Below are 15309 nucleotides of genomic sequence, written 5' to 3'. Positions count from 1 at the left end.
GGGAAGGACCAAGGAGAAAGTGGGTCCTGGCAGATGGAACAGCCACACAGAGGCGTGAGGAAGGTCCCCAGCAATGAATGAGGATACTTAGGAAGAGCTGTGACTTTGAGCTTGTGGGGGAATGAGCGGCCCATGAGATTTTATTTGAGTTTATTATTTTTGAGCAGTTAATACAATCACATGGCACAAAATAGAAAAGTTTCAAAAATGGGACCATTGAAACAAAAGTCCTGCTCCCTCCTCTCTCTCCCACTCATCTAGTTCCCCCACCCAGCCAACGCTATCGCCAGTCTCTTGTATGCCCTTCAGGAGAGACGTTATACACATATAGGTAAATATTCACATATGTTTTTGTGTAAATGGGATTGGATCATCAACAATGTCTCATAATTTGCTTTTAATATTAGCAAAAACCTTAGAGATTCTTCCATGTTTGTATATAAAGAATTTGCTCTTTTTTTAGTGGGTATGTAGGATGTACTACATTTTGTTAACCAGTTTCCTATCAATGGACATTTAGGTTGTTTTCAATATCACCTTCTTACAAAATTCTGTAATGAATAGCCTTATACATATGACATTTCACTTATATATGAATTTATCTGTAGATAAAATTCCTAGAAGTGGAATTGCTACCTTACAGCTTGTGCTTTTAAAATTTCGATGGATGTTGTCAAGCTGCCCACACCAGAGATTTGTCAAACTGTCCACAACAGAGGTTGTACCAATTTACATTTGCATCAGCAATGGGCAAGGGAGCCTGTTTCCTTGCATTTTGGAGACGGGTTTGGAAGTATTGTCAGGGGTCAGTTGATAAAGAGCCTTGTATACAAAGCTAAGAAGTTTGAACCTGATCCATAGACGGTGGACGCCATTGGAGGGTTTAGGCAATGAGTGGGGATGGGCAGGCTTGAAGTTTTAAAAGCTTATTTTTGTGACGACATCAAATAGATTTTGCAGGAAATTTTTATCCTCTAACAGGCATGAGTGGTAATGTGATGAATCAGAGAGTGGAAAACATCTCCATTAGGACTGGAGCCACGCTGGGGAGAATGCGTTTATCGTTCGGGCACAGCAGCCACTCTAGACAATAGGATCGGATATGAGCGCAATTTGGTCTCTCTACCGTCCCATAACTTTCACTTCCCTGCCATTTTCATTTTATCACATACTCCCCACATGCTGATGGCTTCTCATGAAACATTTGGCCCTCAAAGGTAATGACATAAAACCAATAGCAAGGACTTTTTATCGGAAGCAGACAGTTGACCAAATGACAGGCAGACAGGTGAGACAACAGCTTTGTCTTTCTCTAGAAGACCATTTTGTGAATTAAATTGGATTTGGAATAGGCATTGAGCAAAGAGCTGTGGGAGGCAAAAACACAGACACATTCACCCAGAGTCTTTTGTTTCTTAAACAAGAGGTAGTGGCTATTATTTGATGTAAAGAGAGAAGGAAAGACGGATGACAGATGGTTGTGAAGGCGCCAGCATATGAAGGACCCGAGAGGGAGCTCCACCCAGACGCTCCAGTGGTGGTGGTTCAAGGATGAGCACAGCAGGCTTGGTACTCTTGGGGCTTGCTCTGAGGTTTATGGCCGCTACTGCTAAGCCACAGGATGGCAGTTTTTGCTCTAAGAGCCAAGTGGCTTTCAGAGACGCTTGCTATGAATTTGTGTCTCTTGGCCGCGCCTTCTATGGTGCCCAGAGCTGGTGCGAGAGGCAAGGAGGCCACCTGGTCTTTATTCGTGATGAAGACACCCAGCGGTTTCTGCAGAAGCACATCTCCCAAGACAGGGAATGGTGGATTGGACTCACAGGGAACTCCCTGCGGAAGGGAACCCCAGAAGGTAGGTGCTGTGATAATTATATTTTACGGGAAGCTTGTGGCTGTGATTTTCACCATGACTTCTTAGCCAGAGCTCCATGGAATAAATGGACATGTCCCACTTCTCACGGTGAGGACACCCTCCTCTTGGGTTGTTTTGTGGATCAAATAAAACGATTGACGTACCCTACATACCACAGAATCCGGCACACAGCCAACACTCTAGAAATGTCCATTTCTTTGCATGTGCCTATTAATAATAGTAGCTGTGACTTCTTCACTTCTTGCTACAATAGTGCGGGGCATTACCCTGAGAGCTTTGTGTCCATTATCACGTTGAATCCTATGATAACTGATGAGATAATTGTTATTATTGTCCCTGTTTTACAGATGAGAAAACTGAGTCTCAGAAAATAATTATTAAGCTCTTTCCAAACCACTGCCTTTCCCCATTTCTTATGGGATTAAAGCAGGTGAAGCGCTTAGCACGGCTCAGTTCACATTAGATGGTCTCATTTTAGTGGTCCTCCTGGAAACTCTCACTCATCCTTTCCTCCTCGAGGGCTCCTTCCCCCAACCCCAGCGCAATCTGGTGAGTCCTTCTCTATGCACCTGTAGGACCTTGTCCACACCTCTATGCAACACTTTTGGTAACTTGAGTTTGTAGCTGTATGTCTTCCTTCCTAGATTGCGAGCTCTGCAAAGGATGGAACCATATTCTGGCCATTTTTGTTTTCCCAGTGTCTGTACATAACACAGAATGGACATTCATATTTAACCCTTACAGCTGCCCCATGAGGCAGGCATGCTATTCTTACTTTCTGGAGGAGGAAAATGAAGCCCAGAGAGACGAAATAACTCACTCAAGATGATGCAGCTAGTGAAGAGCATTGAGGTCTCGAGCCAGTGTCTCTTCACGTCACATTGCCCCGTAGAAGCTACTGGGTTTTAGAAATGAGTAACTTGGTCTGGGCTAAGCACCTACAGAAATACACCAGAGTGGACGGAAATGCTTTTTCGCGAGGGCGCAGTCGTGGAAGATCATTTTGGGAAACTCACAGCCAAGGGATTTGAATTCTAAAATGAGTCTTCAGGCAACATCTATTGAATGGTTCCTTGATTTGTTGATATAGTGATTGCCGATTTCTGTATACTGAGCATCCATTCTCATGCAGTTAAAGGAGTTGTGTCTATTTAAAATCTCCAAGGGATGCTGCATGGCTGTTACAGAAAATTAGGCAGATCTGAGTAGGCTGATATGCAACAACCTCCAATACTTAATGTTATTTAAGATGCAAGGGGCAGAGTGCTGTGTGCAATACGATAGCATTTGCATCAATAGGTTTCAGGCGCTCATAGGTGCTGATATACGGATAAAATTCTGCTGGAACAATTCACAAGAAAGCTAACAATAATGGGAGTCGTCCATAGGTTGAGAGAGGGAAGATGTTTTCTCTTATACCCTTTTGCACTCTGAATTTTTTTTAACCATGAATATGAATTTCTTTTTTTAATTAATTAATTTTTTTTAAAGCTTGGCACCTGAGCTAACATCTGTTGCCAATCTTCTTTTTTTTCTTCTTCTCCCCAAAGTCCCCCTGTATGTAGTTGTACATTCTAGTTGTGAGAGCCTCTGGTTGTGGCATGTGGGATGTCACCTCACCATGGCCCGATGAGCGGTGCCATGTCTGCGCCCAGGATCTGAACCCACAAAACCCTGGGCTGGAGAAGCAGAGCGCATGAACTTAACCACTCGGCCACAGGGCCGGCCCCTGGATTTCTTTTCTTTTAAAAGATGAATAAATACATTTTTGAGTCTTCACAGTAAATATTTTATATCCAGCGTTTTCTAGATCTCTGGCATCCTTGAAATGCCTCTGTATTCCACATACACGGCACTTCGAGTCATGTCAGGGGATTCGAGGCCTCTCTGAAGAGCCCTGAAGCAATGAGATCCACTTCTGTGTCGACTCAGCACCATCCAGATGCATTTGACAGGGGCCGCTGCCTCTGTGTGGAACCCCTTTGAACATCCCACAGCACCCTTCTGGGTCATTTTTAGATCATGGTCAGACGTTGCTGGAAGCACCCTTTATTGAATCAAATCATCTGGTATGGGCTCTCTGACTTGGCCTCTGGGTTTTTAGGTCAAGTTCTTAGTGTTTGAGCGCTGGAAGATAATGGAGACCCCACTTTGCTGGCCTGGGAATGAGGCCTTCAGCCTGTCAGCCCTGACTGAGCACTTACTGCACACCAGGAGCTGAGCTGGGGGGGTGCCTTGGACCTGAAGGGGATCAGGGGAATGTTTCCAAGTCCTGGCGATCGTGTCCCCATCCCAGGGCCGGGCGTCTGGCTGGACACCTCAGCTCCGAGCTACAGCCACTGGCGCGGAGGACAGCCTGCTCCTGCTCCCCACACCTGCGGCTACATCGGGAGAGACCCTTCTTCCGGGTGGGCGGCCTCGGACAACTGCACACACCCATTCGCCTTCATCTGCGAGTTTGGTGAGCTGGGCCTGTTGGGGTCTCCCTCCTTCCTCTGTCTCCTCCTGTCTCTCTTTTTCAGTCTCTCTCTCTCTGTCTCTCTAAATGCCTGCCTGTCTCTGTGTGACGCTCTGCGTCTCTGTGTCTCTCTCCATCTCTCCAGCTCTCGTCCCCTCTCCCCCTGTCCACCTGCCTCCCTCCTGGTCTCACTTCTCTGTGTCTTTCCCTCACAGACACCTGCACCTGGGGGAAATGCTTATTCATCTTTGCTCTCCTTTTTCAGGCTTCTTGGGAGGGGAGACGTGGTCCCAGGAGGCTGTTCTCACTCACTCTTGATTCCTGCTCCCTGGCCAGCCTGGGTCTGAGCCCCCATCCCCCACATCACACCCCCTGACTCCCAAATTCCCCCATGCTCTGCTCTTGTGCCCTTTCCAGCTGCTGCCCGTGGTTGGCTCTCTTTGCAGGCCCTGGGGACCCCCTCCTGGAGACTATGTGTAAGAACCCCAGCAGGAGTGGCCTGTGACCGCACGCTGGGTCCTGCCCACCATGCGGGGCCCTGGCATCAGGGCCTGGTCTTGGAGCTGAGCCACCCCAAGGTCCCTTGACCCTCAAGTCAGGCTTGACAGAGCTTCTGGGCTTTGTGGGTCCAGCTGCTTCCAGGCTCTAAGCTCCTCATCAGAGACTCCCAGCTCCCAGGCCTGTTCTGGATTTGGACACTTAGATGGGCCCCTGCTCCGCCACCTCCACCTGGCTTTAAACAGATGCCATGTAGGCTTAACTCCCTGTGCTGTAATTCTGAAAACCCGGCAGCTTCAGGTTATGCAACTTCCCTCTCTTCTTATCACAGCCCCTTGAATCCCTGCCCCTCCCCCACGCAACTTCGAGCCTGTCTCAGGCTCTGGTAGCCCCTAGGGTCTCAGAGCCCCTGCATGAGGTTGCACTACAAACAGCTGACATGTATCAAGCAGGAGTTGCAGGCGCTGAGCTGCGCATTCTGTGTGCATGTATTCACTACCACAATGGAAGTACCACCACTATTCTATTGTAGGCCCATAATAAAGCTGGAAAAAGTGAGGCTCGGAAAAGGTAAGTTCCTTGCCCAAGGCCGCACAGCTCGGAAGTGACACAGATGAGACTTGAACTGGGTTTGCCTATGGGCAGAGAGAGAGACTGGAAGATGCTATGCTGCTGGCTTTGAAGGTGGTGAAAGAGGCCACAATCCAAGGAATGCAGGTGGCCTCTAGAATCTGGCGAAGGCAAAGGAACAGATTCTCCCCTGGAGCTTCCAGAAGGATCCAGCCCCATCCACACCTTAATATTAGCCCAGTGAGACCCATTTCGGACTTGAGACCTTTGTAACCGCAAGATGATAAATTTGTGCTATTTAAGCCACTCGGTGGTAATTAGTTACAGCAGCTGTAGGACACTAACACAGATTTTGGTCTCCACCCCCACCCTTTGGTGTCCCCACCAGGCAGACAGGCCTGAGTTCAAATCCAGCGTTTCCCACTTTCTAGCTGTGCACACCTGAGCCAGGTCATTCTTTTTCAACAAATGTTTACTGTGTGGACCATGTGCTGGGAGCCAGGCTGGAGTGGGGTCTCAGCACAGTGACCCCGTGTTGTCTGATGGTCCTAATGGGGAGCATACTAGCACAGCTCAGAGGACGGGCAGGAAGACCCCATGAAACCGCTATTCATTCAGCAAATGCTTGTTTAGGATCTGTTATGTGCCAGGCATTGTTTTCAGATAAGGCTCAAGGAAGGTGCTCGAAACATGCAGAATAATAGTTGCCATTTGTGTGGCCCTTACTCTACATGCACATACTCATTCCATCCTAGGGACGTTGAATCCCAGGACAACCTTATGGGGTGAGGTATTGACACCCCTCTCTACAGAGGAGGCACAGAGAAGCTAAGTAACTTGCAGGTCACACAGCGAGTGTGTGGCTGAGCTGGACCTGACCGCAGGCAGCCTGGTTCCAGAGCCATGCTCACGCACCACGTCATACTCCTCCCCGCTGCTGAGCCAGCTCCTGCTCAGTCATTGCATCTCACAGTCGTGAGCGCTGAGACTCCTTCACTTCCCTTAGCCAGGCCCTCACTCACCCGTGACCATGAGCCCCCCCTAAGGTGTCACCTTACCTTTGTCACAGGTGTCGGCCAGAGTCTGGCCTGTGAGGGCCACAATGCCACCATGCACTGTGGCTGGGGGGAGGTCATCCACGTCCAGGACGCCTTCTACGGGCGCCAGACTCCCCATTACTGCGTCCAGGATGCCGGGCGCCCCTCAGACCTGGAGGACGGATGCGGCTGGGTCAGCGTCAAGGACGAAGTGGCAGGTAGGCCCAGGGGCTCCGCGGCTCTGCCTGAGAGCACAGGGCAGCTCCCAGTGTCCTGCACCCTGCAAAGGGTTCTGGATGCCTTGGGCAATCTTCCTATCTCACGTTGGGCTCCGACATTGGGAAAACTGGCCAGTCTCTGCCCCCAGCACCGAGCAGAGAAGCTAGGGGGCCACGGTTCAACCATTCACCAGACATCAGACCCACCCCAGTGGGATAAGTGGGCATTCTTATCCCCTATTTGGGTGCGAGAAACACCACTTTCTCTTTTTAATTTAATTTTTAAAAAATTTTGAAATACTTCAAAGATACAGACAAGAATAAAAAATATTTCAGTGAACTCCCATAGACTCCATTACCCAACTTGGTCAAATCTTATGTCATATTTACTTAAGATCCCCTCATTAGAGAGACGAATACATTACATATTCATTAAAGAAACAAATACAACATTAGATATACAGCCGACGCGCCAGTGCAGCCATCCCTGGTCTGTTCCTGTCACGAATTCAGTGTTTATTAATCACACATGTGTTTTTTTTATTGCTGCCTCCTGTTTATGCATCCCTAAGCCTTGTATAGTATTGCTTTGCAGATGTTTAACATTTATGTAAATGGTGTCATACTGTAATGTCATTCTGCAATGTGCTTTTTTCTCCCTTGCTTCTTTTTCTTGTGTTTTTTTCCCTCAACATCATGTTGTCATGGTGTCTTATCCATCTCGATCCACGTTGTACTGGTATATTTGTGTTGTCTATTGTATAACCACACCGTAACTTGTTTCTCCCGCGGTTGAGAGCAGACTGCGTTGTGTCTCAATCCTTGCTACTATGAATAAGGCTGAAACAAATGCTCCTGGTGGCATCTCTCATTCAGGTGGGAGAGTTTCTCTAGGGCTTTGTTTTTCTAAATCAGATTAAGTCAGCCTCTGAGCTGCATTTGCCTGATGGCAAGGATTCAATTTCAGGTATTATGGGGGCTCTCTGCACCCTCCTGGGGGTGCAAAGCCCTCAGAAACCTCTTCCGTCCAGGACACAGGGGAGGCCTCTCCTCTTGGCTGGGTGATCACGGTCAGGCCTGCAGGGTCCTGTCAAGTCACGTGGTCTGCTGCTTCTTGGCTAAATAAAATCACAGCAATCTGTGCCCAGGCTGGAAGATCTGGGGCCGTGGGCCCAGTCTCCCCACATGTGCCACAGCAATTGCCCTCGGAGCTCTGCCTCTGCCCAAAGGTCCTGTGAGGTCAGGGAGGGATACCCAGCACCCCCAGAACCTGCCAAGCAGCCTCCTCCCCAATTTGGGGAAGCACGCTGCATCTCCCCTGAAAGGTGACTTGCTCCTCTCCCGTCTGTGTCTGGCCCATGTTGTCTCTGCTCCCCTTAGAGCAGGTGTGGAGGAGGGAAATGCTGAAATCAGCTACTTGGCTCTCACCCCCTCTCTTTGTGGCTCTGGCATTCCTGAGCCTGTGGCCCCTCCAAGGAGGAAAGGTCTGGGCTGGACAGGGTGATGGGTGTGCCTCCCTCACAGAGGCATGAATGGGCCTGAGCAGGCTATTTCCTCAAAGGCCCAGATGCAAGTTTCCAAACCTTGTAGCCACACCCCAGAGAGCACACTGCAGGGGAGCCCTCATCCTTTGGGGAAGGGTGGGAGGAGCGGTCTAGGCCCCAAGGGGATCCGTTTGTACCCAAGTGCCACAATCACTCATTCATTCAATCAGTTGGGCAATAAACATTCAGTGAGCACCAACATTGTACCATGCTCTATCCTGGGCTCTCTGGATGCAGGGTTGAATCAAATGGCCTGTTTTCCAAAGAGCTTGCAATCTACTGGGGAGACAGATGTGAATACAGGCAATTACCTAGCACTGTGCTCCATACAGTATAAGGGAGCAATGGTGCTGTGTATTTACTCATGCAAAACTTTTATTTTTATTTTTTTGCAAAACTTCTTTCGTATGAGCTATGTGCCAGGTACTGTTCTGTGTGCTGGTGATACAGGAGTGAACAAAAAAAACAAAACAAAACAAAACAACACTCCTCTCTCTTGGCGGTTGCAGTCTAGTGCTGTGGATGCACATTGCAGGGGTACAGAACTCAGATTGAGAGTGTGTCAAACGAGGTCCCAGCAGGAAAACAGAACTCATGCTAGGTCTTTCAACAGAGGGAATTTAACACAGGGAATTGGTTACCCAAGTAATGGAAATGCTGAGAGGCCAAATGGGGTGGTGATGCAACCCTGACATTAGCATCAACAGAAAGCCACTACCACCTCTAAGGGCTAGAGGGACAACTGGAGGGGATGGTCATACCAAAACCAGAAGTCAGGGCCATCCAGCAGATGCTAGAACCACGGTGGAGGGCGCTCTGTGGGAGTGAGGACCACAGAGGGAGGGCCTGTCCAGAGGGAGCTGGAGAAACAGAGGAGCTGCAGTGAGAGAGAGGATGAAGAGGACCCTGTCCTCTTATGTCTTCCTGTCTGGGGTAGGCAGAATTATGGCCTCCAAGATTTCCCACCCTAATCCCTGGACGTCTGGGTATGATGAGATTCTATGCCCGTGAATATGTTAATTTACATGGCAAAAGGGACTTTGCAGATGTAATGATGGTTGCTAATCTTAAAATACAGAGATGATCCAAGTGGGCACAATTTAAACACACAGGCCCTTAAAAGCGAAGAATTTACTCAGGTGTGAAGCAGAAGAGAGATGTGGCAGATGGAGAGGTCGGAGATTCAAGTGTGAGACAGATCTGATGCACCACTGCTGGCTCTGAGATACAGAGAGCCATATGCAAGGACTCGAGAGTGGCCTCTAGGAGCTAAGGGTGGTCCCAGCTGACAGCCAGCAGGGAAATGGGACCTCAGTCCTACAGCCACAAGGAACTGAATTCAGCCAACAACAAGAATGAGATTGGAAGTCAATTCTTCCCCAGAGCTGCCGGAAAGGCATGCAGCTCAGCCAACACCTTGCTTTCAGCCCTGTGAGACCCTGAGCAGAACCCTGCAGAGCCCACCCAGACTTCTGATCTCCGGAACTGTGAGATAAATTTGTGCTGTTTTAAGCCACTAAGTTTTTGGTAATTTGTCACAGCAGCAATTGCAAACTAACACACTACCTCCAGTCTTCTGCCAGTGCCTGCCATTAGCCAAGTTCTTGGAAGCCAGTGCACAGGGGAATTTTGGCAATGTAGTTTCCCATAATTCAGAGCCAACCAAGGTTAGGGTAGATCTGTGGGCCAAAGGTCAAATGACCAGCCAGCTTCCCAGAGGAGACAAGACCTAAACTGAGACGTGAAGGTCTGGCAGGAGTCAACCAGGAAAGGACAGTTGGGCGTTTGGGGAGGGGTGTTTGGGGGAGTGCCAAGAGCCTGTGTCAAGTCCTGGAGATGAGAAGGAGCATGGTAGGTGGAGAGAACTGCCAAGTGCTCAGCATGGCTCTAGCACAGGCAGAGGTGGGGCCCCAGGGCCCGGGGAACCCAGACTCTACCCCAAGGACATTGGGAAGCCACTGGAGGGTTTTGAGCATGGGAGAGACATGGCCAGGGGAGAGCCTCCTGCAGGCTGCTGTGAGTCCAGACTGACACTGGGGCTGGAAGACAAGGGAGGCTGACGCCAGAAACCCGGGTGAGGGAGGCTGGTGCAGACGAGGGCGATGACGATGGAGAGAAACAGACGGATTCCAGAGGCAGAAGGAAGAACCGACGGGACTTGGTGATTGATGGGAGTCCAGGATGACCCTGGCATTCCAGGCACGGGCAATTCTGTGTGCTTCGAGAGCAGAGGCTGGAGGAGGAGAGGCTGGTCGGGGAAGGAGGAGGAAGGAGATTGGATTAATATCCTAGGGCTGCCCCAACCAAGTACTACACCCTGGGAGGCTAAAAACAGCAGAAATTTATTCTCTCGCAGTTCTGGAGGCCAGAAGCCCAGAATCAAAGCGTCAGCAGGGCTTCACTCCCCCTGAAACCTATAGAGGAGAGTCCTTCCTTGCCTCCTCTAGCTTCCGGTGTTTGCTGGCACTGCCAGGCGTTCCTTAGCTTGCAGATGCATCATTCCAACCTGCTTCCATCTTCATGTGGTGTGTCTCTGTGTCCAAATTTCCTTCGTCTTACAAAGCCACCAGTTCTATCGGATTAAGGGCTCACCCTAATGAGCTCATCTTAACTCGATCACCTTTTCAAAGACCCTACTTCCAACGCAAGTCACATTCATGGGTACTGGGGGTTAGGACTTCAATATAAATTTTTGGAGGACACACTTCAACCCATCAGAGATCAAGACTACATTTCAGGATATGAGCAGCCTGGGGTACCCTGTGACATCCAAGTGGAGATGCCATGTAGACAACCGGACATGCAGGTTAGGAACTCAAGAGAGAGGTGAGATGTACATTGGGGTGTCATTGGCCCCCGGCTAATAGCAGGGGTTCAGGAAACAATGACACCAGGGAAGGAACCAGGGCCAGGAGAGCATCTGGGGATGGGGTGGGGGCTTGGCTGGCTAAGCAACTGGACAGGCAAAGAGTATTTAAATACGCCAAAGTCTGCAGCAAGCATGGGTTTCTAAGAGGCTAAAGAGAACCAGGAAGGTGAGGCACCGCAGAGCAAAGCCATGAGGGTGCTCTCCAGCCAAGGAGGAAATCGGGGCCACAGTGCCTGCCTGTCCATTCTCACAGGCTTCTCTGTAGGCATTTAGCTCATCTACAGAGGCAGGAGGGAGGGGTGTGGAGACAATCCTGAAGATTCTGGCCTGGGCTCTCCACACTCCTCCCTCCTGTGGGCACCTGGTGCCCCTGATAGACATACGATTCCTAAACTTATCCCCTCTTTGTCAGTTCTCAGGGTGCAGTTTTCTAGGCCATCTGACTAGACGCCATTGGACCAGTCGTTCTCAAAGTGGGGTCCCTGGGCCAGCAGCTTCAACATCACCCGGGAGCTTGTTAGAAAAGCAAATTCTCAAGTTGCCCTCCACATCTACTCAATCAGAATCGCTGGGAGAGGGGTCTGGAAATCTGTCTTCACAAGTCCTCTGTGGGATTTGGGTGCACTCTAAAGTTTGGGAACCACTGTGCTGGACCCTGAGCTGCTTGAGGGCAGGAACGCTACTTCTGTCTCCTCCTAGTACCTAGCACAGTGCCTGGTCCCCAGGAGACACCAACAGATAACATGGTGGGTGGACAGTGGGCGAATGAATGAATGCGAGCTCCTTCATCTCTGTCTGAACTTATCCCTTTATGTCCTTCTCACCGTTCCTGCTGCTGCTGGGATGTGGGTGCTTCCCAGGCCAGTGCCAGGGGCTGCAGGCGTGCCAAGTGGCAGCAGATGGGACCTACTTTGGAGACCTGTGCCCCACCCGGGGCAGCTACCTGTGGGTGCAGTACCGGTGCCGGGAAGGTGAGTTCCCAGCTTGCCTGGGTGTGGGAATTCCCTTCTTATTTCCACGCCAGGTCCAGCCCCTCTCAGAGCAGAGACAGCAGCCGCCCATGGAGGTCCATCTGCTGTGTGCTAACACTTCTCCACCCTGCAGCCTGACCTCCTCACCTGGCTTAGCCTTGGGGTAAAGTGTTTGAGGGTCCTGTTGCAGAAACCAGACATCAAGCTGGAAGTCAAAAAAATATGTTATTCTTTTTAGTCCCAGGACCCTTCAAATTAAATTTCATGGAGTGACCCAATGAACACAACAGGCAAAAACAAGGTTACTTGATTGAAAGGAGTCAAAAAATCTCTCCCCTACTCCACACCCACTCAACCACAGCCCTTCCCACAGGCTGCCATTTTAGAACGCACAGGGACTTTTTTTTAAATTGAGATTATGATAGTTTGTAAAATTGTGAAATTTCAGTTGTATATTATTATTTGTCAGTCATCTTATAGGTGTGCCCCTTCGCCCTTTGTGCCCACTCCCCACTCCCCTTCCCCCTGGTAACCACTAAATAATTCTCTTTGTCCATGTGTTTGTTTATCTTCCACATACGAGTGAAATCGTACAGTGTTTGTCTTTCTCTGTCTGGTTCATTTCTCTTAACATTGTACCCTTAGGGTCCATCCATGTTGTTGTGAATGGGATGATTTTGTCATTTTTTTATGGCTGAGTAGTATTCCGTTGTATATATATGTGTATATATACCATATCTTCCTTATCCATTCATCTGTTGATGGGTGCTTGGGTTGCTTTCAGATCTTGGTTATTGTGACTAATGCTGCAATGAACATAGGGGTGCATAAGTCTCTTTGATTTGTTGATTTCCAGTTCTTTGGATAAATACCCAGTAGTGGGATAGCTGGATCATATGGTATTTCTATTTTTAGTTTTTTGAGAAATCTCCATATTGTTTTCCATAGTGGCTGCACCAGTTTGTATTCCCACCAGCAGTGTTTGAGGGTTCCCTTTTCTCCACATCCTCTCCAACATTTGCTATTTTTTGCCTTAGTTATTTTAGCCATTCTAACAGGGGTAAGGTGATATCTTAGTGTTGTTTTGATTGGCATTTCCCTGATGATCAGTGATGCTGAGCACCTTTTCATGTGTTTATTGGCCATTTGTATATCTTCTTTGGAGAAATGTCCGTTCATATCCTCTGCCCATTTTTTGATCAGGTTGTTGGATGTTTTGTTGTTGAATTGTGTGAGTTCTTTATATATTATGGAGATTAATCCCTTGTCAGATATATGATTTGTAAATATTTTTTCCCAGTTGGTGGGTTGTCTTTTTGTTTTGATCCTGGTTTCCCTTGCCTTGTAGAAGCTCTTTAGTCTGATGAAGTCCCACTTGTTTATTTTGTCTTTTGTTTCCCTTGTCCAAGAAGACATAGTATTTGAAAAGATCCTTTTAAGACCCATGTCAAAGAGCCTACTGCCTGTATTTTCTTCTAGAAGTTTTATGGTTTCAGGTCTTACCTTTAAGTCTTTGACCTGTTTTGAGTTAATTTTTGTGTGTGGTATAAGACAATGGTCTACTTTGATCCTTTTGCATGTGGCTGCCCAGTTTTCCCAGCACCATTTGTTGAAAAGATTTTCCTTTCTCCATTGTATGTTCTTAGCTCCTTTGTCGAAGATTAGCTGTCCGCACAGGATCTTTTAAAAAATAGGAATCTTGAAAGCCATGCAAATAACCCATATTACCATAATTTATAGAAGTTTTGTAATCAAGAAGGAAGAATCCTGTTTCCCATAAGGAAACCACAGCTAACTGTTTAGAATAAATTCTTCCCTGGCCTTTAAAATCTTTTCACAGACATGGCTATGTATGAATGCATATATGTAAAAATATAATCATGTTAAATATGTTAGTCTACAGTTCAATTTTTTTCACTAACTAGTATATCCTGGACATCTCTCCAAGTCACTACCTTGTTCTTTTAATGACTACCTAGCATTCCATCATAAGATTATGTCAAGATTTATTTAACCAGTTCCCCTATTGATGGACATTTGGGTTGCTTCTGATTTTTTGTTATATGCATCACTCTGCAGTGCTCTCTTGTGCGTATATCTTGGCCTGGGATTATTTTTAGAGGAGAGATCCCAAGTAGTGGAAATGCTGGGTCAGAGCATGTGTGCATTTTAAATGTTAATAGATTTGCCAAATTACCCTCCAAAATGGCTGTATCTATTTACACTCCTGCTAACAGAGTAGGAGAGCGCCAATTTCCCCCGAGGCTGTGAAATCACATTATGCTATTGTCCAGCAAATTAATCGGTTGGAACAGCAACTTCTACTGACGGCTGAGTAATGGTGCAAGAAGCTCTGAAGGAAAAGATGAGTCAGGGAATGTTGGGGTCCCCAGGGGCCATCCAGGAGAGCAGGGTCCGTGGGTATAGGAGGAGGGAGGACCACACAGAGGAGAGGGTGCGGGAAGGGGAGGGGGGCCTTGAAGACACGCTTTACCAGCGGCGTCAGTTGGCTGGACACACTTGGGTGGAATAAGAGAGAGCGAGGTGTCTCCATTCTGTTTTCTGGGAAGTGGAGGCCACGTGTTTTGGCAGCGCTTTCCGCTTGGTGGTTTTGCTAATGGACAAAGGGTGCCCTTTGGGGATCCGCCAGTCACAGTGCTGCTGTCATCAGACAAATGCACAGCTTAGGGCAGGGGGTGAATTGGGTCTGGCAACCACATGGGCCGGATTTTCTGTCCCAACCTTGATTTCAAATATCCTGTCCGCTAGCGAGTCAGTGTGTTCTAGTCCCAGTCGGCTTCTGATCTGGGAAGGGGGGGAGGACTTCATCCAGCAGTCCTGTGCCCGGAAGGGCCGAGCTGCCTCCTGAGTTTCTCAGGAGGTTGTCAATCAGGACCCTGACGGCTTTCTGACTAGTTCAAGAAAAATCCTTTCATTGGCATTCGGCTTCTTAGATCTTTCCCTTCTCATCTGTGCTCAGAAACTGAGAGATTCTACTGCACAGGTTAGCCCGGGGCTGTGTGAAGCCCCAGCAAAGTCTGCCCCTCACCCATCCCTCATGCCCACTTCTGAAGCTCAAGGTTTTGTAAAATTTCACATGCACTAAATGGCTTTCCATGACTCATCGGCCACGTTAGCCAAGTAGGTTTTCTTAAACATGCTTTGCCTTTTGTCTTTTTAAACATTATAAAATATAAAAACATTATAAACATTAAAAATACTTAGACAATCAATAGAATCCTGGTTAAATAAATTAGGGTACACCGTACAG

At 48.2% G+C, this 15309-nt stretch overlaps 1 protein-coding gene across 1 annotated transcript in view; it reads left to right on the top strand.

Moving 5' to 3' along the window:
• The first annotated feature begins 1289 nt into the window (after window positions 1-1289).
• Window positions 1290-15309, top strand: part of LOC106833201 (polycystin-1-like protein 2) — a 97663-nt gene continuing 83643 nt past the window's right edge. The window contains exons 1-4 of the mRNA XM_070500573.1: window positions 1290-1852; window positions 4170-4334; window positions 6469-6654; window positions 11928-12038. Coding sequence (XP_070356674.1) covers window positions 1552-1852; window positions 4170-4334; window positions 6469-6654; window positions 11928-12038 — 763 coding nt within the window. The 5' untranslated portion in view covers window positions 1290-1551. The remainder of the gene's footprint in view (window positions 1853-4169; window positions 4335-6468; window positions 6655-11927; window positions 12039-15309) is intronic.

Source organism: Equus asinus, chromosome 28 (assembly GCF_041296235.1).
Source record: "Equus asinus isolate D_3611 breed Donkey chromosome 28, EquAss-T2T_v2, whole genome shotgun sequence".
Taxonomy (NCBI): Eukaryota; Metazoa; Chordata; class Mammalia; order Perissodactyla; family Equidae; genus Equus; species Equus asinus.
This window is presented reverse-complemented; position numbering and strand designations above follow the sequence as displayed.